The sequence below is a fragment of the Erinaceus europaeus genome, chromosome 3 (genome assembly GCF_950295315.1).
Source record: "Erinaceus europaeus chromosome 3, mEriEur2.1, whole genome shotgun sequence".
Classification (NCBI taxonomy): Eukaryota; Metazoa; Chordata; class Mammalia; order Eulipotyphla; family Erinaceidae; genus Erinaceus; species Erinaceus europaeus.
Genome location: NC_080164.1, coordinates 32738908 through 32761583, shown reverse-complemented (window position 1 = coordinate 32761583; position 22676 = coordinate 32738908). Strand labels below are relative to the sequence as shown.

The 22676-nt window shown below is 43.1% G+C and overlaps 1 protein-coding gene across 3 annotated transcripts in view; it reads left to right on the top strand.

Annotated features, from left to right (window-relative positions):
- The window catches only part of ASAP2 (ArfGAP with SH3 domain, ankyrin repeat and PH domain 2), a 216069-nt gene that overhangs the window by 90380 nt on the left and 103013 nt on the right, over window positions 1–22676 (top strand). For all 3 annotated transcript variants that reach the window (XM_060187002.1, XM_060187003.1, XM_060187001.1), the window contains exon 3: window positions 5161–5306. In XM_060187002.1, the coding sequence (XP_060042985.1) occupies window positions 5161–5306 (146 nt within the window). The remainder of the gene's footprint in view (window positions 1–5160; window positions 5307–22676) is intronic.

Below are 22676 nucleotides of genomic sequence, written 5' to 3'. Positions count from 1 at the left end.
AAAGAAGATTTAAAACTAGGAAGAACACAGTGTGTTGGTGAGACTTCAAGAGAAAGGCTAGCTTGTCATCTGGTAGTGAGATAAACTGCAGAGAATTAAAGCAATCTGACAACTGTAACTGGCACTTCAGACTATTTATTTTTGCCACCAGGGTTATTACTGGGGCTCAGTGCTGGCACCATGAATCCATTGCTCCCAGTGGCCTTTTTTTTTTTTTCTTCTTTCTTCTAATTGTTATTAGATAGGACAGAGAAATTTAGAGAGGATGGAGAGATAGAGGGAAAGAAAAATAGACACCCGCAAACCTACTTCATTGCTTGTGAAATGACCCCCCCCCACCCACGCAGTTGGGGAGCAGGGACTGGAACTGGGGTCCTTGCATGGGTCCTTGCTTTGTACTATGTGTGCTTAACCCAGTGCACCACCCGGCCCCATGTCTTGGAGATTTTTGATGTGTATCACCACATTATAAAGTTGAACTACTTTCACCTGGAATGATTCTAGATAGAAATAGTTGTTTTTTTTTTTAAAAAAAAGTGTTTTCCCATGGGCTATTCATAGATAAAGATTCTTTTAAGAAATGAGAATTCTCTCTGACTTTAAGAAATGGTTTTCCCCTGAGACTTTGTGCCTTGAGTTAAACTTGGAACTAGGCAACGTGTAAGCTGACAGCCCTGGGTGAAATGGTCTCTTTAAGTGAAATTGTGCAGAGTACCCTAGCATTTGAATTATGGTCAACATTTGAATATTAATTGTCATGTCACCTACAGGGTATCTTTATAAAACTACTCCTGCAGAAATCATGTATTTTTGAAAACTGCATCCTTGATGGAGCTGTCTGTGGACACTTGCTATGTACATTGTCGGCAGATGTGTTTGCCTCAGCCTGACCTTCAGTGACCAACAATCTGGCCAGGAGCAGGAAGTTGAGGTTTCCCAGTCAGACTAAAGGCTAGACAGCCATCAAGTTCTGCTTGTGCTTGACTGGAGGACATTTGTGTTAGTCGATAGCTGAGAATAGTGTCACCATAGTGAGCAGATGGAGAGAGGGTCCCTAGCGTGGCTGGAAGAACATAGGATGCTGAGGAACCCACATACCAGAGTTCTTGTTCTAGCTATGCTGCAGACTAGCTGTGTGCCTCTGAACAAGTCAGCACCCAGTTGGAGCTTTCCTTGACTGTGAGGGCTCTGGACCAGATTCCCTTTCAGGATCCTTTTGGGGGGGGGGGGGGGTTAGTAGTGGGTTTGAATGGCCTGAGGAGACTGGAACAGTGAGTGAGACCAAGAATCTGGACCCAAAGACAGGCAGGGACTTTTACACTGAGAAGGTTTTTGGGGCCAGGTGGTGGTGACACACCTGGTTGAGCACACACATTACAGTTTTTAAGACCCAGGTTCAAGCCCCCAGTACACACTTGCAGGGAGGGAAGCTTCATAAGTGGTGAAGCAGTATTGCAGGTTGGTCTCTCTCTCTCTCTTTTATGTTTTTTAAATGGGAGATTAATGATTTACAAGAAATACAGTTGTTGATACACATATAACATTTCTCAGTTTTTTGTGTCTTTACCCCCCCCCACACACACACATACACATTAGAAGTAGTTTTTCACCACTCCCATCACCAAGGGTCTATGTCCCCACCCTCACCCCCTTAGATAACCACTATAGTTCTCCCACAATCTCAGATATAAGTTGACTTTTTTCTTACATTATGTCTATCTCTACCTCTCCCTTTTCTCTCAACTTCTGTCTCTATCCTAAATGAATAAAATATATTTAAACTGAAAAGTATTTTATGGCCTCTAAACATAAAGGGTACCTTGATGATGCCCTGCAGTTAAAACCTTCTTCTTGATGCTTCTATATCTTGATGTCTTACCTGACATCGGAACCCCCAGTGGTCCCTTAGCATCTTTAAAACCTCAGCACCCACAGTCTACTTGGCCCATTGTAGGTCATCAGTACATGGATTCGTGTATCTTCTCTGGGCAGCGGTCATATCTGTCTTTATGTCTGACCTCAGAATGCTACCATATGCCTACAGTGGCATATGCAGGGCTGGCAGTAACAAGTGAAATGTTTTAAGATGGAAATAAAGGTGGTGATTCACCACTCCACTGAGGATCCTGCCCATCCTGTGACAGTGCTGGGTCCTGACTTGTTCAATTATACTGTGTTATGACCATGAATGGGGGGAAGGAACTGTAAAGCTGCCTTTTGTCCATTTTTAGATCCAGCAGTTAGTACCTGCACTATATACACTGGGCCTTCGCTTTCATGTTAGTTTTGGAAAAGGTAACAGAACTCAGTGAACTTAAAAGCACACAACAAAAGCCAATCCTTTTTTTTCCCCCATGTTATTTTATTTATTTTAATAAGTATATTTTAAAATTACAAGACTGTTGTCAAAGGGCTACAGTTTTTTTAAATTATTTGTTTATTTTTTATATTTTTATATTACAGAATTACATGTTGACAGAGGTTTGAATCCACACCATTCCCACCACCAGAGTTCTGAATCTTCACTCTCCCCACTGCAATCCACTACTGTTCCCCCTACAGTTTCAGGCATGGGCCAACCATCTTCTCCACAACTATCTGTCCACATTTATACATAGTTGCCCCTTCTTTTCCTGATTCAATCCTCTCTTTCCCTCTAAGCCACTCATGACATCATAACTCCCTCCACATGTCCCTCTCCTTTTCCTTCTCTCTCTCTGGGTGCTGATGGAGCTGGAGTGCAGAGGCCTCTTATCTTCATCCTATCACTTCTCCCCCACTGGGAGTATGGATCAAGGTTGTTTATGGCAAAACCCAATCCTTCATTCTAAACTCAGTATATCTGCTAGCATGACAATAGATTTTTCCGAGTCTCTCATTTTATCCCTTTGAGTGAATTGAGGAGAGGTCTAACTTTTGTGTAGTGAGGTGGGAGAAATGGGTCAGAACTTTATAGAAAATGGGGTTTCCTCCTGGCCTTAATGATTTGGATTCTCTATTTTCTACGTCTCTTCCACATCAGAGATTCTCGGATCTGGATCATTAATAGGAACCGGAGTTTAAGATATATTTAAACAAGGGGAGGTGGGAGAGCAAGCTGTTTTTAGAAGAACAGCTTTTGCAATTCTGTAAATAAAAGCTGATAGACCCAGTTTGGGTTCTTTCCAGAAACTTTATTATTCCCAAGCTATTTATTTTAGGCTCCTATTTTAAGTTTCTTTTCGGCAAAGGAAAAACAGAGACACTCGACTCCTTTCTGCTCGCTAGTAGGAAAATGTCAGACTTTGGGCAATCTGGAGCAGTAGGTCAGTCAGTTAACATGGGCTCATGGAGGGTCTACTGTTCTCACAGTGGGCACCATGCAAGGCCTTACAGGAAGTATAGAGAGACACAGGGTGGTGATCTTTATCAAGAAACTCCATGTTTGTTTGCAAGAAGAGCAACACAACTGTGTGATTGTGGGCAAGACAGATAACCCTTCCAAACTCCACTTTAATCCAGAGAAAATACGGCTGGTAATAGTCACCTTAGAATGTTATCAGGTTGAACTGAGCAAAAGGCATAAAGACCCCTCGTAACGGGTGGGAACAACTGAGCCTGCCAAGGCAAACATGGCTGAGACTCAGTTCAAGACACCTAAGTGCTCTTTACTTCCTTTTGTTTTTTTCAATCTTTTCTTTATTATTTGTTAGGCCAGGAGAAATTGAGAGGGAAGGAGACACCTGTAGCTCTATTACACATCATGAAGGTAAAGGACAGGTGGGGACAGGGGACTTAAACCGGGGTCCTTATACATGATAATTTGTACACTTAACCCAGGGTGTCACCACCCAGAGCCTCTAAGGGATTTTTTTTTTTCATAGCAACATTAAATGCTAATTTTTAAGTTGATAATTTTGAGTGGCTCTCAGATAACATTATGAATTTCCAAATGACCCTTGGCAGAAAGAAGTCTCCATACCCCTGCCTTACAGGCATTACTGAAAGCAAATTTCCTCCCCCCAACCCCTCTGGGTGTTCACTGAGAACAACTTGTGAAAGTCCAGATGTTGAAGAGTGACACACTTCCAGAATGACTTTGAACTCTCACTACTTCTGCCCTGCTTTTGCATTCGAATCTGCCAAACCCATGAAGACTATAACGATTCTGGCCCTCTCCACAGCATCAATATGCCTGGGCCTGAAAGCAATGAGCAAGGGAAGAAGTGGTTTATGGAGTTGTAATTGTTTCTCTCCCCCAGGGAGTGACATCACCAGCAGATGCTGCTTATGATTGTCACTCCCTTCTGAAACCATACTGGAACCGCCCACATCTTGACCACCACTTTTGGAATCACTGTAAAGTATTTTCATGTATTTCAATGGAAGTGACTGTCACTGTTAGCCATATGTTCTAGAACTGTAAATAGAGTGAAATAGAAGATTTAGCTGGTGTGTCTCTGAAATGGAATTATTTTAACGTTAGGTGCGTTTAGTACGGACAAGGTAAGCAAGATACTTAAAGAAAAAAATTTTTTTTAATTGGGGAATTAGTGTTTTACATTCGACAGTAAGTACAATAGTTTGTACATGCATAATATTCCCCAGTTTCCCATATGACAATACAACCCCCACTAGGTCCTCTGAATACTTTTTAGCCATGAAACAGATGTCAGGGTATAGCTGAGCAGAAGATTGAACTTTGGAATCAGGAAAACTAGGACTTGAACCTCAAGTCTGCCATCGGGGGTGAGGGGGCTGTTTCCTAGGATGTTACTTGATTTCTATGAGCTCCGATTTCCTTTCAGTGTTATGAGGAACAATACACATGGTTTCTAAAGTCATGATGACATGTAGAAAGTACATATGTAGAGTTGTTTGTGCTGATTTTATTATTATGTGGCTTGCTCTCCCCCCTCCCCTCCACTGTATTGGTGGTGTATGTGATTAACAGTTTATAGGTTTATAGTGTTTGTGGCTTGTTCTTTGGGATCTGGTTGTTAGCACAGTAGACTCTACTGTAAAGATAGCAGAGATGCTTCTGTTTCTGTTGGGACTCAACTTTTCTGGACTTCCATCCCGCTAATGTATTCAGCTCTGTTTGCAACTAAGAAGAAGCTGGTGGTGAATGGGGATACAGAGGGCCATACACTAACAATGTATCTCACACTGCAATTGTAGCCCATGTGGAAAACGAAGAGCAGTACACCCAAGCTCTGGAGAAGTTCGGTGGCAATTGTGTGTGCAGAGATGACCCGGATTTAGGAAGTGCATTCCTGAAGTTCTCAGTGTTTACAAAGGAGTTAACAGCACTTTTCAAAAACCTGGTAAGTGTCATTATGCACCTGTAGCTATCAGAGTGCAAAATGCCCACAGTGACTTTAGTTGGAAAGGAAGCTCAGCAGAGGATCAAGATTATTTGATGAGCTAGGAGTAAATTTCATAGCTCATGTGGTACCTAAAGGAATTGTATTTTCTACCCACACTAGGTCACATTTTAGAATTTATATATTTTATTCTGATGAAACTTAAAATTCAGCTTAGCATTTTTAATGTGCACAGTTGTGGAACAAAATGGATAAATGTTTTGAGCTTCAGGGTCTCCGACTTCAATTTTTAATAGTCTCCAAACTATGTAGAGTAGTCTGCTTCTGGGAATTATAGCAGGTGCTTAAATTTATATTATTTAATAAATATGTTTCAGACCTGTCTCCTATAGCAAGGTAACCTATAATCATAGCCCAGAAAAATTACCATGCATGTATAAAGCCTTTTATGCTCCCAAATGCAGAGCCAAAAAAGCCTCACTGGTTAAGTAAGGGAGAATATGGAGTTGCTATTTCTTGCCTGTGGTAGGTGCCGGATAATGTGGGATGAATGGAGTTCTTTCTTGTGCTTGGCAGCTTGGTGCTGTCCTGACTGTGAGAACAGAATCCCGAAGAAGTGGGCAGGCTGAGAGTGTATGAGCCTGCCTTGTGGTTCCTCCACAAGGGGAATGTGCAGTAGGGTCGAACTAGCATCTCTTTCTTGTTTTTCCTTCCTGAGCTTTCTCCCAGAGGTCATGCAATTCCAAACCAGGTCAGGAACTCGATAATCCTGTTTGATAGACAATGGTGTCTTTTTTCCTTCTCATTTCTCCTGTCAGCAAGCTCATAGCAAATGAAGAGAAAGAGAGATGGAGAGGGAGAGGGACAGGGAGAGGGAGAGGGAGAGAGACAGTTCATCTTTCCTGGAAACGTGATGATGGTAGTTTGGTGACTCTGGCTATCAAGGGGCCAGAAAAGGCAGAGTGTGTGAGTCTGTAGTCAGAAGGTGTCAGGAAGCAGATCACTGAAGCTCTGGCTCTCACACTCTGTCTTTACTTATGAAATATTCCAGTTGAGGATGGTAAAAATAAAAGGCTGTGGCTGTGCTTAAATTTTGTACTTGAAATTAATTTGAAATCTCTTGGAACTTTTACCAAGTCCAGTGCCCATTTATTGCTGCCCCAAATAGACTGTCTGCACGCATTGCTATGTTAACAGTGGGGCCTAGCCCCCCTTCAGCCTTATTCACTGGGCACTGACAGACATGCTAATTAGGGTCTCACTACTGAGTCAGATTAGATTTTTTTTTTTTATCTGAAGAAAGAGAAGAGTTGTATAGATGCTGGCATGTGGGGCCTTCCAGTGAGTTTCCTGTGCCTAATCTCCCCCCCCCACCACCCCTTGGCCAGATAAGCCCTTTCCACACATGCAGAGCTGCTAGCCAATGTCTTAGTGCCTGACCTTTTTTTCCCCTTCTTTTGTAGAGACAGAGACCAAGAGGAGTGTGTGTGTGTGTGTGGGGGGGGGGAGAACAGTTCTGAAGTTTCTTTTAATGTGTGGGGACCAGACTCTTGTCAGAGCATGCACACTGTCCAGATGAGCTATTTTGCTCGTCCCCTTAGTGCCTGGTTTTTAATATGAATGAAATGAAGACAAAAATAAACAGAAAGAATAAAAAAGAAAAAGAAAGAAAAGAACTTGGCAGTAACGAAGATCAGAAGAAAACTTTTTTTTTCCCCCTACTGTATTTCTTGGCATATACCTTTTTTGTTTCTCCACTTTGCTGGGAATTTAATCGTTTATAGTACAGTTGTTGACACATACGTATAAGCACTCAGCTCATTATGATAGGGGGCTGCATGATGCTCTCCCATGATTTAGGCCCCTTCCCACCATCACACACTAGGGCCCCAGACCCCCTCCAGCCTGTCCTTTTCCCCTCTTTCCCCAGAATCCTTGGCTTTGGTGCACCATACCACACCCAGTCCAAATTTAACCTTATGTTTAAAGAAAACTTTTTTTCCCTGAAGAGCAATGAATTATTTTTAATCATTGCTAAGTAAACATCTTTTTTTTTAAAAAAAAAATTTATTAATGAGAAAGATAGGAGGAGAGAAAGAAGCAGACATTACTGTGTTACATGTACTGCTGGGAATTGCAGGAGGACAGAAAGAAGCAGACATTACTGTGGTACATGTACTGCTGGGGATTACACTTGGGACCTCATGCTTCAGAGTCCAGTGCTTTATCCACTGCACCATCTCCTGGACCACAGTAAGCATCTCTCTTTAAACAAGAGCATGAAAACACAGTAGGGCTTTGCACATGGGAACTTTCTTTAAGAAGTTGGTTTGTATGCACATCAAAATAAGTTGGAATGGAATTCATCCAGGAGTTTCACCTGAGAGCTGCAGGTGCTTAGAAATGGTCAGAATGGGTTAGGGTGAGAGACATGCCAGGACCATGTCCAGCTCAGATTGTGGTCTCTGCTCTTCCCTCTCAGTTTTTTCCCCAGGCACAGGACTGGGGTACGTAAGTGTGGGACCTGCAGAAAGCCACTGCAGATGGCAAACCTGGAGGAAGAAAGGGATGTTCAGCTAGGGACCAGAACTTCACTTGGATTTCCAAGACCAAGGCTACTTCACTGGCAGGAAAGAGGAGAGATATACACTATTATTTAGCCTTTAAGAAGAAAACTTTTTTTTTTATTATTTAATGGGAGATATATATGCCAGAGCACTGTTTAGCTCTGACTTATGATGATACTGGGCATTGAATCTGGGTTCTTTGGTGATACTGGCATGAAAGTCTTTTGCATAACTATTATGCTGTCTCCCCAACCCAAGAAGAAAACTTTTGAAAAACTATATTTAGTTCTTTTAAAAAAATTTTTTTTTATTGGAGGATTAGCGTTTTACAGTTGAAAGTAAATACAATAGTTTGGGGGGTCAGACGGTAACTCAGTGGGTTGAGTGCACATGTCACAAAGCACAAGGACCGGCAGAAGGATCCCGGTTCGTGCCCCTGGCTCCCCACCTGCAGAGGAGTCACTTCACAGGCAGTAAGGCAGGTCTGTAGGTGTCTGTCTTTTTCTCCCCCTCTCTGTCTTCCCCTCCTCTCTCCATTTCTCTCTGTCCTATCCAGCAACAACGACACCAATAACAACGATAATAATAACTGTAACAATGGTAAATACAACCAGGGTAACAAGGGGGAGAAAATGGCCTCCAGGAGCAGTGGATTCATGGTATAGGCACTGAGCCCCGGCAATAACCCTGGAGGCAGGAGAAAAAAAAAGTACGATAGTTTGTATGTGCATAACACTTCCCAGTTTTCCACACAACAATACCACCCCCACTAGGTCCTCTGCTATCATGTTCCAGAACTTGAACCCTCCCCCCTCACCCCACCCCAGAGTCTTTTACTTTGGTGCATATTCAGTTCTTTTGGGAGATGAGAAAAGACATTTTATCCAGAAGGAAAGAGTGGGATACAGTTTGTTATTAAAGGAAGGAGAGGGGGAAGATGATTAATGTAAAAAGATGTCAAAAATTAAAAATTCAATTAGGAGGATTGGAACAGAAGAAATTTCCCAGAAAATAGATCAAAAGACCAAAAAAAGAAAAAGAAAAAAGGAGTAAATACATAAAAGATGAGACAGGGTTAATCTTCAAGGTCCAGCATCCTACTGACAGGCATTTCCAAAACAATAAATTAAAAAAAAAAAAAAAAGTAAGTAAGAGAATAGAAGAACAGAAGACAGCCTCATGAATGCAACTATATAAAGCAGTTTCTAAACCCAAAGGATTCATGTCTCTAGATGGAAAGGCTCACAAATGCCGAGTACAATAGGGGGGAAAGGCCCACCCCAAGGCATCTCCATGTGAAACTGCAAAGGATCTCACACACACCCCAAAAGTACACAGAATTAAAAATCCCAAGGGCAGAAGATGTCTGTTTAGTAACGCTGGAAACTCGGATGCATTGAGTGATGCTGCTAAAAATCCCAGACCACATGATTCTAGCCTGGAATTATATCCAGCCACCTGAACATGCGAGTCAAAGTAAAGATATTTTCAGACATACAAGGCTCAAAAAAATCTTAACTCCCATATGTCACTTCTCTGAGTCTCTTAAAGGATGCGCACTAGCACAAGAAGAGAGAGGCCCAGAAAAAGGAAGAATGTCAGCCAAGCAAGCAAGCAGTGAAAGGGCCCCCAGGGGATGGAGAAAGGAGGCCTAGAACACAGCCAGCCCAGGAAACTGACAGCGTGGGAAACAGGACCAGGATGTCAGGTCTATCCCCACCCTAAGCACCTAGTTTTAGAATTTGCATTCTGAATTTTCTGCACCTGGGTTTTCTCTCCTGTAGAATAGAGCTGATAAGTTGATAGCTGGTTAACGTGTACAGTATAGCCAGTTACTTTTATTTATTTATATTATTAGTGATTTAATAATGATTTACCAGGTTGTAGCCAATTACTTTTACACATTTTAATTGATTCCATCTTCATAAAGTGAGTCTACGTTATTCATACTCGGTAGGTTAAATAGATAACTGAGACTCTGGGCAGTTTAACGAGTGAACCTTGCCTATGGGTATGGATTGACCTACCAACATCCATGTCCAGCAGAGAAGCAATTGCAGAAGCCATAACTCCTTTCTTCTTCACCCCAAAAATAATTTAGGTCCATACTCCTAGAAGGAAAAGATAAGGGAAGATGATCAGAGAGCTCTGACCCCAAGCTACACTGGGACTAAAACATTTGTCACCAGGTATCTTTGTTTTTATACCATCACTGAACGGGAAGCAAATCTAGAAAACACAAAGGAAGTCAGACACTGTTTCACTAATATGAGAGAGAAGAGGAAAAAGGAAGGACACTTGGAAGCAGTAGTAGGTGAAGATGTGACTTAGGAAGGAAGTGAAAGCAGAACTTTAAAAGGGGAGATATGTAGAGATAGATAGATAGATAGATAGATAGATAGATAGATAGATAGATAGATAGATAGATAGATAAGAGTTAACCCAGGGCCTGGGAGATAGCATAATGGTGATACAAAAAAAACTTAGCTGCCTGAAGCTCTGAGTTTCAGGTTCTATTTCCAGAACCACCACAAATCAGAGCCAAGCAGTCTTCTGGTAAAACAAATTATGAATAACAACAGGAGCAACAAAAATGGGAGAAATGGCCTCCAGGAGCAGTGGGTTTGTAGTGCAGGCACCAAGCCCTAGAAGCCCTAGCAATAACCCTGGAGGCAAAAAAAAAATTATAAATAAATAAATAATGTAGTCAACCCATATTTGAGAAAACTATTGAAGATTCTGCTAGAGGGGGGTAGGAGTGGAGACAAAGAACTCTAGTGGTGGGAATGGTGTGGAATTATATCCCTGATATCTTAGAATTTTGTAAATCACTAATAAAAATTTTAAAAAGAGAGTGAACCTTGCTCCCAGGATAGCTGAGTCCAAGTCGGCTTTTAGACCTGAGCCTTAGGTGAACAAGGTTCGACCTGCAGCACTGCACCTGGTGAGCTCCCTGGACAAACTAGCTTGTCCTCAGTAGTCAAGGCTGATAACTGCATAGTTAAATAGCAGCAGCTGGTTTTTTCTTGATTTTTCTGCAAAGTAAACAGCGGTGCAGGACCTGGACATCATGACCACTGCACTGCCTCCCACCCCCTGGCATTGCCACTTACAGCACTTTAGAAATCCTTCCTAGGCCTAATCGTTCTGCCTTCTCTGCAGTGAATAAATTGTGGATAGCCATGTTTAATGAGCACCCAGATGTGGAATGAATGGTGCCAGGTTTTACAGGTGACTTAATCCTCCCAGTAGCTCTATGAGATAGCTTGTCTTCTCCTCCTTCTAAATATTTATTTCTATTTGACAGAACAGAAAGAAATTGAGAGAGACGAGACAGGAAAGGGGGAAGAGGGAAGGGAAGGGAAGGGACCTGCACTACTGTTTCATCACTTCTGGAACTTCTCTCCTGTGGGTGGGAACCAGGGACTCAGACCTAGGTCCCTGCACATGGTGATGTGTATGTTTAACCTAGTGTGCCACCGCCTAGCCCCCGAGATAGCTTGTTTTCATCTCGCAAGGGATACACACACTAAATACTGATCCTTAACTAGCAGGGGACTGAATTGGGAATCTGATCAGGTCTTGAAACTCCACATCCATTCCACTGTGGCATGTAAAGGAGTTAAGGCTTCTTGATGACTCCTTGGGGAAAAGAAGCCACATCCAGTGATCACAAGATGACCAGATGCCTGTTTCCTCATCTTAAGACAAAGATGCAAAAATCCTGCCCACCTCACAAGTCCAGGATCAAGATAAAAGGGAGAAGGGCAGAGAGATATCTCACCAAGTAGGGTGCATGCCTTGCAGTGTCCATGGCTAAATTTAAGCCTTGGCACACATGTGAAGTACTGTAACACTGGGAGAAGCTCTGGTGCTGTGGCATGTCTTCCTCGCTCTTTCTTTGCTCTTCTTAATCAGAGCACTGCTCAGCTTTGGTTTGTGATGATGCTGGGAATTAAACCTGGGACCTCTGTGCCTCAGATAGGAAAGTCTGTGCATAACCATTAGCTATCTCTCCAACCCCTCCCTCCCTTCCCCCTCTCTTCATCCCTCCCTCCACTCCTCCCTCCCTTTCACCCTTCCCTCCCCCCATCTTTCTCTCTCTAGATTTTATTTATTATTTATTGGATAGAGATAGAAATTGAATTGTACCCATTGACATGTAATTTGTAAATTAATATTGACTCACCAATAAAAAAATAGATAGAAACTGAGGGAGTAGGGGGAGATAGAGACAGAGAGACCCCTGCAACACTGCTTCACTGTTCATGAAACATTGTCCCTGCAGGTGGAAACTGGGAGGCGGGGGCTTGGATCTGGGTATTTTTAAAAAATATTTATTCCCTTTTGTTGCCCTTGTTTTTTTATTGCTGTAGTTATTATTATTGTTGATGTCATCATTGTTGGATAGGACAGAGAGAAATGGAGAGAGGAGGGGAAGACAGAGAGGGGGAGAAAAAGATAGACACCTGCAGACCTGCTTCACCACCTGTGAAGTGACTCCCCTGCAGGTGGGGAGCTGGGGGCTGGAACCAAGATCCTTACGCCAGCCCTTGTGCTTTGCTCCATGTGTTCTTTTTTTGTTTTGTTTTTTTCCTCCAGGATTATTGCTGGGCTCGGTGCCTGCACCATGAATCCACTGCTCCTGGAGGCCATTTTCCCCCTTTTTGTTGCCCTAGTTGTTGCAGCCTCGTTGCGGTTATTATTGCCATTGTTGACGTTGCTTTGTTGTTGGATAGAACAGAGAGAAATGGAGAGAGGAGGGGAAGACAGAGAGAGAGGGGAGAGAAAGATAGACACCTGCAGACCTGCTTCACCGCCCGTGAAGCGACTCCCCTGCAGGTGGGGAGCCGGGGGCTCGAACGCCGGTCCCTGCGCTTTGCGCCACGTGCGCTTAACCCACTGCGCCACCGCCCGACTCCCGCTCCATGTGTTCTTAACCCGCTGCACTACCGCCCCACTCTGGGTCTTTAGGCAATGTGCTGTGTGCTCAAGCAGGTGCACCTCCACCTAGCCCCCCCCTCACTGTTTTTCAGTATGTCCATCTGATTGAAAAAACAAGCCAGTGGACTGAAATTGCACATGCGTGAGGCCCTGGATACCATAAAGATAAATAGTGAATGAATTTGTAAATTTAAAACCCATTTTAGTGTCATTTTGGTATGTTAACTTATAAAGTCAGGGTGATGATAGCTTTAACTCGATGTCTATGGTTTTGTAGCAGCACTTGCGTAGTAACAAGCAAAGATAAGAGAGGGGGTCTTTTATTTTCACCAAAATCCACCTTCTCCAGGCCTGATTCTCCACACTGGAGTGAGTGTTGTTAAAGCACTAAGCCACAGGAGTGCCAAGTGGCCACTTCTAAGAAACTGTAGCTGAGAGTGAGCTGGTTTAAGGAGAATTCTCCTTTTTTGGTATTTTCATATACGATTCTTATTCCTATTTTTGGTCACATCTGTCCTATCTCTTCTTTTTCAAGCTTTTGCTTTTGCTTTCCTGCAGGCATTTAAAAACCATTTCAGTTCTGTATGGCTGAGATTCTCAATTCTACCCCTTTGTCCAAAAAGAATAGTAATTGCCACCTGCCTGCTTTGCAGAATGAAAAACTGTTTATGAAGCAGTTGGAGTATCTCCAAATACAAGCCAGCTTAATATAAAGTGTGATCTTTCTTACTGATAGGTGAGATTCTCACCTTCAGAAGGTCTAAGAATTTTCTCTGCAGTTATGCCAGATAAAGGGGGAAAGCAAGGCAGCTAAAGAAATGTAACATGTGTGAAATTAAGCTGGTTATTAAGTCAGTCTAGTTTGTTGTTTTTTTTTTTTTTTTTTGCTCTTACCAGATAGGTGTGAGAATCCTGGAAAGTCTTTTTTCCCTAAGGACTTCTGTACTGAGAAGTGACTTTTTAATGACTGACTACTTTAAGGACAGGTTTCTGATATGCAGTGTCTGTCTCTGATCTCAGACAGATGATGGTGAGATAATGTACTTCAGTCCTCAGAACCTGTTGTAGGTGACAGCAGTGACCACCCACTGCTGAGTCAATGACAGGGGCCCCAGTGTGAGTCCCTGACTCAGTCCTGGGGCTGAGGAATTTCATTTCACTCACATTCAAAGAGGAACTTGGAAATTCTACTGCACCTAAGTCATGATTTTTTTTTTTTCTCATTGTCCAATAATCCTATATTGAAGCATCTTCCTTTGTAATTCTTAACTAGCTGGGCATTCCACAGCACCACTGCTGATGTCATCCATGATATCACAAGGGTGGCAGCCATCAAGATTGCAATCCACAGACTGAGCAGTACCCAAAATCTTTTTGATGGTCCCAGAGATTTCTGTGACTCAAGATCAGTACCTCATTTGCCAGGCAGTATTGACAATTTCATCAACAGTTGTCTCCACTGTGCTTAATGGTTTTCTGCTTCTTTCTGTCTCTTGGTGGTTCTTTTTTAGGGCTTTAGTGATGAAGGCAGAGACAGAAGGCACCACATCAGTCTGGTTCTTTCTGCTCTGGATGGTCAATTTCACTGTCATCTTCAGATGCTTCCAATCACCGGTATCCTTGGCAATGTCATCACCAACTTTTTTTGGGAAACAGACTGGGTGGGCCAGTCTTGGGGCCCAGGGTAAACATGGTGCTGACTTCCCCACCAGTGCAGTGCAGGTATATGCCTCTGATCTCATTGGGGTCAAGCTCCAGCTGCATGGTGGAGGCAGCTGGTGTGAGATGAACCCCAGATCTGAGACAACTGAAGAAAGTTGCACCTTGGCCTCCTAAGTTGAAAGTCAAAAATACATAAACACAAATGATTGGTGTTGGAAGACATCATAGCAAGTGCACATGTGTGCATGTGCAAACACACACGCACAGTATAGACTTTGTCATTTCTATCCCCCCCCACACTTACTATCCCCCCACATACTTTCCCCTCCCTCTCTAGAGCAGTAAGGTTCTTTTGGGGCGAGTGTTTGGTAGCTTGTGGCTTTGTTCACAATGACCTGTACAGTGTCTGACCACAGTGTTCTCACCCTGCTGCTCTGCTAACAGTGCAGTAGAGCTGTCATAGTCAGATTGGGTTCAACTAGCCTTTTATGCTAGTAACCCTACCTCATTGCTTAAAATCGAGAGCGTCTCACCAGACCTCACCCTAGTGTGTGTGTGTGTGTGTGGGGGGGGGGTCACTTCACAAGTGGTGAAGCAGGTCTGTAGGTGTCTATCTTTCTCTCCCCCTTTCTCTTCCCCTCCTCTCTCCATTTCTCTCTATCCTATTCAACAACAACAACAACAGAAATAAAAAACAAGGGAAAAATACATACTATAAGAGATAATATATAAGATATACATATATATAATAAGATATATATATCTTGGGAGTCAGGTGGTGGCGCAGCGGGTTAACCGCACGTGGTGCAAAGCACAAGGACAGCGTAAGGATCCCAGTTCGAGCCCCTGACTCCCCACCTGCAGGGGAGTCACTTCACAGGCGGTGAAGCAGGTCTGCAGGTGTCTTTCTCTCCCCGTCTCTGTCTTCCCCTCCTCTCTCCATTTCTCTCTGTCCTATCCAACAACAATGACATCAATAACCACAATAATGTTAAACAACAAGGGCAACAAAAGGGAAAATAAATAAATATTTAAAAAATATAAAAATATATATATATCTTATTTTATTTTGCTTCCAGTGTTATTGCTGGGGATCCACTGCTCCTGGAGGCTATTTTTCCCATTCTTTTTCTTTGTTGTTGCCCTTGTTGTGGTTGTTATTGTTATTGTTGTTATAGCTATTGTTGTTGTTGGATAGGACAAAGAGAAATCAAGGGAGGAGGACAGAAAGATAGACACCTGCAGACCTGCTTCACCGCTTGCAAAGCAACCCCCCTGCAGTTGGGGAGCTGGGGGCTCGAACATCTTTATTTATCTTTAAGGAGAGAGATACATAGAGAAAAATACAGAGAGACTAGAGGGGCACTGCTCATCTCTGGCTTAAGGTGGTGCTGGGGATTGAACCTGGGACTGCAGAGCCTCAAGCATGAATGAGAACTTAGGTATGAGAGAAGAGCTTAGCTGAGACAAGCTTTGTGTTCCTCAACTTCAGTGCACCAGCATCACCTGGAAGGTTGTGAGAAGGGTCCTTGCTGGATGCGACTGCCAGAGTGTCAGTCCACTTGCATTTCTGGTGTGTGCCCTAGCAGTGCTGACTTTGCTGATCCAGAGGCAGCTGCTACAGAGAACTGCAAGTGAAGTGATTCTGACTTTGATCCCCTTGGACATTGAAACTGACCTTTCTGAGGCCAGCAAATAGCTTCTAACTTCAGGTTGTAGACAGAAATCAATTTGAAATAGTGCTTTCACTTTTGGTAGATGGCTTAATAAAACATTTTAAAGTCACATGGGTTGGAGGAGGTCATAGGGGTTTTAAGAATTCCGAGTTCTTCCATGCTATCCTTCAGCCTTTCAGAGTTGGCCCAACTCGACTTTTCAGTTTGTTACTAGTGAACTGAAGTGTGCAATTTCACTCTTCGTTTCCTGGTAGAAGAGAGGAGGGAAGGGTCACTAGTTTCTCTCCACTTAGAACCTGTGAGATCAAAGCATGTAGCTGCCAGAAACAAAATGGTAAAGGCAGAAACCAGGTCAGCTAGTTCCCTTCTTTCTTCTAGTGTGAAAGTTGCCAGTGTGTTTTTGGCAGCTGGCTGGTTTTGATTTTCCACTTGTGTTAAACATCAAGATGGGCATCAGTTTCCCCCTCCCACTACTTTTTAATTTAACAAACCATCATATGGCCCCTGATGCCAGAGAAACAGGATGTCGAGCATGTGTTCAGAGGGCCCTGTGTGAGAGTGTGTGTGAGCCTGCCTGTGCATGTGGTAGGCTCTAGGCAGTGCTGTTGCTAGCCCAAAGAAGATCTTTTCACTTACCTCCACAATGAAAGTGGCCTACATGGTTTTCCTTCTTAAAGTTCCCTTATGCGCATTTGATGATTTCTGTGTAGTAGGGAGAAGGGAGAAGGAAGAACTCTGATGTAGCCAACGCCTTAGCGGGAAGCATGATTCATTCAGCCTTACAACTTATCTTGCTGTGATCTTAAATCAGTGTAAGGCTGAACTCTTCGATAGGAAGAACTCCAGCATCAGTGTTAATCAGCTCAGCTCTGCTACTTCATAATTGTATGCTTTGAGGGCAGTGTGGTAACTAGCCCTCGCATTGTACCCATATCTTTAAAATGGGTATAACACTTTTTTTTTCCAGATTAGTTCCAGTGAGATTAAATGACCCTGAGCCAGTAAGTGGTTTAGTCACATAACTTTACCCAGGATCCTCTGCTTCTCCAGAATTCTGCATGAGTGCCCGTTCTTTCAGATAAGCAGCCTCTAGAAAGAACATTGAAAACTGTTCTTTGAACCAGCCAAATACATACCTGCCTTGGGGCCTTTGTGTTGGGAGCTACCTCCACCAAGAATGTTCTTTTCCCGCTTTCACATGACCATCTGCTTTGCATCCTTTCACATACTACCCGAATATCACTTTCTAAAAGGAGGTTCCTGACCACCATCTTGAAAGGAAGCAGTTCTGTGGACAGCTTCATTGGTAATATTTGTAATAAATCCTAACTGGAAACACCTCAGGTCTGTCAGTGCATGTCTGGACAAGGAGGTTGTGGTGTGGTTAAGCAATGAAATATTGCTAAGTAGGAAAAAGAGAAAACCCAGTCGATGGAGCATCATGAATGAAACTCAAAGTAAAATGCTTCATCTCGACGCAGTTGTGAAAGCATATGGCAAAGAGGAATGTAGGCTTTATGATTCCACATGTAGAACATTCTAGAAACTGCCAGCTATTTATTCTCCAGTGAAAGACCTAGATCAGCAGTTGCCTGGGGACCTGCCCATTGGATAATGAGGATTTAGGAAATGAAAATTGCACAAGGGTACAAGAATTGGCAATAATTTCAGGGTGTGTAATTATGCTATAACTTGTCAAATTGTATATTTAAAAGTAAACGCTTTGTGATATTATCAGTTCAGTTGCTTAAACATTTTTTAAACCATTAGTCTAGAGTGTTGCTGTGTCTTCTGATGACAATGGTCTGTGTCTGCTGTATCCAAGATAGTAAGCCACTAGCCACATCTGGTTGTCAGGCACTTGAAATGCAGCTAATCCACTTGAGGACTGTTTCATTTGTAGATATCCTTGCTAATGCTGAATCTTTGTTCTTTGCCCTTAATTGAAACAGTGTACTATAAAATCTTTATATGACTAATCCCTTTGTTGCCATGGTCTGCTCCCATGCCAGAGACAGACAGGTGGTTTGTCTTCCTTTGAAGCCTTCATTTCTCCTGTTTAATTCTGACTGAACAGCACTTGCTCAAGTTAAAAAGAAAACTCCAGAGATTTCAAAGTCCTGTCTTTTCTGTCTCTCAGGGTTCTCATCAATTAGGCATGTTAGTATAAACTTACGAGACACAGATGGGTTTCAGGTTAGATTCTTTGACCATATTTGATCATCCTCAAAAGTGATTAAAGGTTATAGAGGAGAGCTCTGGGAAGAGAGCTCAGGGAGGTAGAAATAGTCTACCCACTGACTTTCTCCATTTTGACTATTTTTACTGCTGCTTCTTAAAAATAGAGAACTGTGATGCAAGAATTGTTTTAAGTTCCAGCTTCTGGATGATCCCCCTGGGCAAGATCATTTAGCAAATAAGACTTAGTACCTCTTTGCCCAGATCAAGGAGAAAGTTAAACTGGGTTTGCCTGGGTATGCAAGAGATGGGGGAAGAACAGGATGGAGCTTTGATCGACAACTGGAGGGGAGCATGCCTGGACCAATGCAGCAGACATGACAGTGCTTACTGTGGGCCGAGAAAGCATAGGGGGGAAGGCAGGAAAGGATTTTTAGAGATTATGAAAGTGTCAAAGCGAGAGTCAAGAAACGGTTAAGACAAAACCAATTAGGAGGAAGAGCATCAAAAATGGCTGCTGGCCAATTTTATCTCCATCTCCTCAGCCATCTATATTTGCTAATCAGCTGTGATATTAGCATACTGAGGTTGTTCCGTTATCTGATAGTCAGGTCTGTCTGCCCCACACTGCCTGAGTCATTTTACTTCTCCTGGTGCACATCTTTGACTACTTCTTGACTCGACTTGTCAGTCATATCCAAGTGAAGCCAGGAAAAAAAAAAGAGGCGACAAGGAAGAAAGACAAAAGGGAGGGTGGTTTTTGTAAAGATTGCCCATCTGTTGTCATTGTGAGATATTATTAAGTAATTAAGATTAATAGTTTGTATACGGATTGTGCTTGCTGTTCTAAAAAAGTCACACTGTGGAATATACTTACTCTCCACTATGGAATATACTTATTCTAAGTAAACATAAGAGAATACCCACCCAGTGCTTGCTTGGTGCTAAGGAGAATAGTCTGGTTGGCTTACCCAAGAACAATTTCATTCTTCCCCTTGATCATAAAACTTTCATTACCTACAAACTGAGGTTGGATCTGTCTGAGCACAAGGATGTTCAGTAGCCTTTCAGCTGTGGTTTTCACTTTGGCCAAAAGGTGAGGATAGTTCCTTCTGCAGCTTTGGACCTGAGGCTGCTTGGGCTGCTCCAGCCTACACACTAAGACAGGTTTCAGAAACTGCCTTCATGCTGTAGGGCATGCTTACCAAGACAACATCCAGATGGCAGTGCACTTTTCTCTGAGCTCAGGCAAAGATAAGCACAGTCATTTCCTGGGACATTCACCTTGAGTCAAAATATGCCGGTGAGCTGAGCAGGTTCCATGTGGAGGGTATGTGAATGCAGAGCAAACAATGGCTAATCTCCAGGAGTGTGCAAGCTTTATCAGTAAGGCCACCCATTGGTGGGATTCTATGTACATTTGCAACAATTTCTTTATTAAAATGTATGTACTTTTATGTATCATACAGTCCAACCATTTCAAGTCAATCATTTCTAGTACATTTGCCAAGTACTAAAGTCATCACCATGACTCAGTCTGGGGACATTTTCTCCACTCCCCCTTCCCATAAAGCCCTACATGTCCTCCTCCTATTAACCTCATTCCACCTCCCCCACCCCCAGCCCCAGGTAGCCACTAATCTTTCTGTCTCTTTGATAATAATTAACTAATTATTTTCTGAGGAGAGAAGTAATAGCTTCCTATTTTAGATAATTTAAATAACTTCAAAAAGGAAAACTGGGGTGAAGGCTACAATTCTCCTAGTTGACCCAACATCTAGATAGGCATCTCTTTATATCTGTTATCTTCCACTGGCCTCTTGCCAGCACAATGTGTGCTTCCACATCTGGGCCTGGCTTACTTGTCCACATTGTTGGCCTGGATGCTCTCCCCTCCCCCTACCTTGCAAGACAAAATTCTTACTGTCTTTTGAAGATCTGACTCATATGACCCCTGTGCAGCAAAGATTTCCCTGGTGTCCAGACTAAAAGCATTTTTCTTGTTTCTGAAATTCCATGTCATTTTAGTTTTGGCTCTTGGAGTTTCCATGTGGAAGCTTACATATTAAAATATGCTTGTTATCTCCCCTGTGGAACCATGAGTTCCTGAGGGTTGAAGTTCTAATTTCCTTTGTCTCCTAAGTCGTCTCTCTCTTTCCAGCTTCCCCTCCTGCCACCTCCTAAGGCCCCCATGCTGTCCTTTGTAGCATTTGTCACATCTGTAATGGCTGTTTAATGTGCTCTTCACTTGGTTGTGCCAGTGTCTAGCATGGTGAGGTCACCCTTGTGCATAAATGCATGAAAGCCAGATGGCCAAGTATGTTTGAATAGCCACGGTGTCACTCTTCTCTACTTAAGTATTTTACTCTGGATCCCAGAGTTTAATTTGCCTCTTGTTATCTTAATGTCTTTCATCAGTACCTACATTCTTACTTGAATTAAATAGCAACTTGTCTTAAAGTAAATGTATAAACCCAATCGTGGGTTGGTGTTCTCTCTCCTCCTAAAGGGAATCTTGTTCTTCTCACTCTTTCATGCATAACTCATACTTCCAACCACAGCTCGGGCACATGCTGCCTGTCAGATCTGCTAGAAGTAGGACAACAGGCTAGGGCAGGTGACAACCAGAAGACTGGGAGCTGGGCAAGCTGGTGACATCCTGAGAAGAAACAGTGCAGCCCAGTAGAAGAGTGGGTGTTGAGAGTAGCCAAGCAGGGAATTTGTGGAGGAGGAACGTGTCAGGCAGTGTGGAAAAGAGCTCAGAGAGGAGGCAAAAATAGCTCTAGGAATCATTGAGGAGTGGTGTCACAGGAATGAAGAGACCAGATTGGGGGGGGGGGGTGGAAGACAGCTCAGCCAGTAGAGAACATTTTACCATGCTAAGGGCCCCTGGCCACCTTATGGAGTACCATGTACAAAGAAATTTCACAAGCGGTGGAGTGGTGCTATGATGTCTCTTCCTCTCTCTGCATTTCACCGTTCCTGTGGAAAATAATAGGAGAGATTGTTTTGGGATCAGTGAAATCATGTGAACATCAAGCCCTAGTGGAAGAAGGAGAAGAGGGAGGAGGAGGAGGAGAAGGAGAAGAGGAAGGAGGAGGAGGAGGAGAAGGAGAAGAGGAAGGAGGAGGAGGAGAAGGAGAAGAAGGAGAAGAAGGAGAAGAAGGAGAAGAAGAAGAAGAAGAAGAAGGAGAAGGAGAAGGAGAAGGAGAAGGAGAAGGAGAAGGAGAAGGAGAAGGAGAAGGAGAAGGAGAAGGAGAAGGAGAAGAAGAAGAAGAAGAAAAGAAGAAGAAGAAGAAGAAGAAGAAGAAGAAGAAGAAGAAGAAGAAGAAGAAGAAGAAGAAAAAGAAGTTAGAGGAAGCCCAGTGGGTGTGGGTATGGATGTGGCACACAGCTGTCAGAAGCATCCCAACAGGCGGGTGGGTGTGGGACTGTAGCTAACCTATGTCCCCTTCTCATGTCGACCCCACCACGGTTACAGTGGAAACCCAGGTGTGCTTGCTGTGAGTGATTATTCCCCAGCACTGCTTTTCATCTTTCATCACTCTTCCCAGTCATCCATAAGACCTCACCTTCAACTCAGCTTTTAAGTATTTAGAAATTTAACTCCAAAGGCTAATGCCAGCAAGTCATTCCTTGGGGGAAATGCCAGGTGCATGACAATCATTGAGTTGGTTGAATCTAAGACAAAAGTTACCCACAGAGACACTCCTGAAATGACAGTCATTAACTAATCATTTACTTGGCAGCTTTGGTAGTTGGCACAGGCATTACTACTTGTGTTACTAATATTTTTCAAGTAAATCTCTTTTCTTGAAATCTAATATGCTGACAACTGTATGGAAATTAGATCTCACATGGCCTTAAAAATTGTGCCTATAAGACTGGGAGTATAGACCGACCGGTCAACGCCCATGTTCAGCGGGGAAGCAATTACAGAAGCCAGACCTTCCACCTTCTGCAACCCTCAACGACCCTGGGTCCATGCTCCCAGAGGGCTAGAGAATGGGAAAGCTATCAGGGGAGGAGGTGGGTTATGGGGATTGGGTGGTGGGAATTGTGTGGAGTTGTACCCCTCCTACCTTATGTTTTTGTTCATTAATCCTTTCTTAAATAAAAAATTAAAAAAAAATTGTGCCTATAATGGTATTTCTATTCAAGGTAATTATGCTAAAAATAAGTTTCCTGTGCTCAAGTGTAAGAATAAGTAGGAATGGTTCCAAAGTCCTCTCTCTTGTCATTCTTCTTTTACAGGCCTGTAATCTAGGTGCATGTAACCCCAAATGACACATATGCCACAGGCCCCAGCAGCTGGCAGTTGTATTGACTTAAGGGAGGGGCCT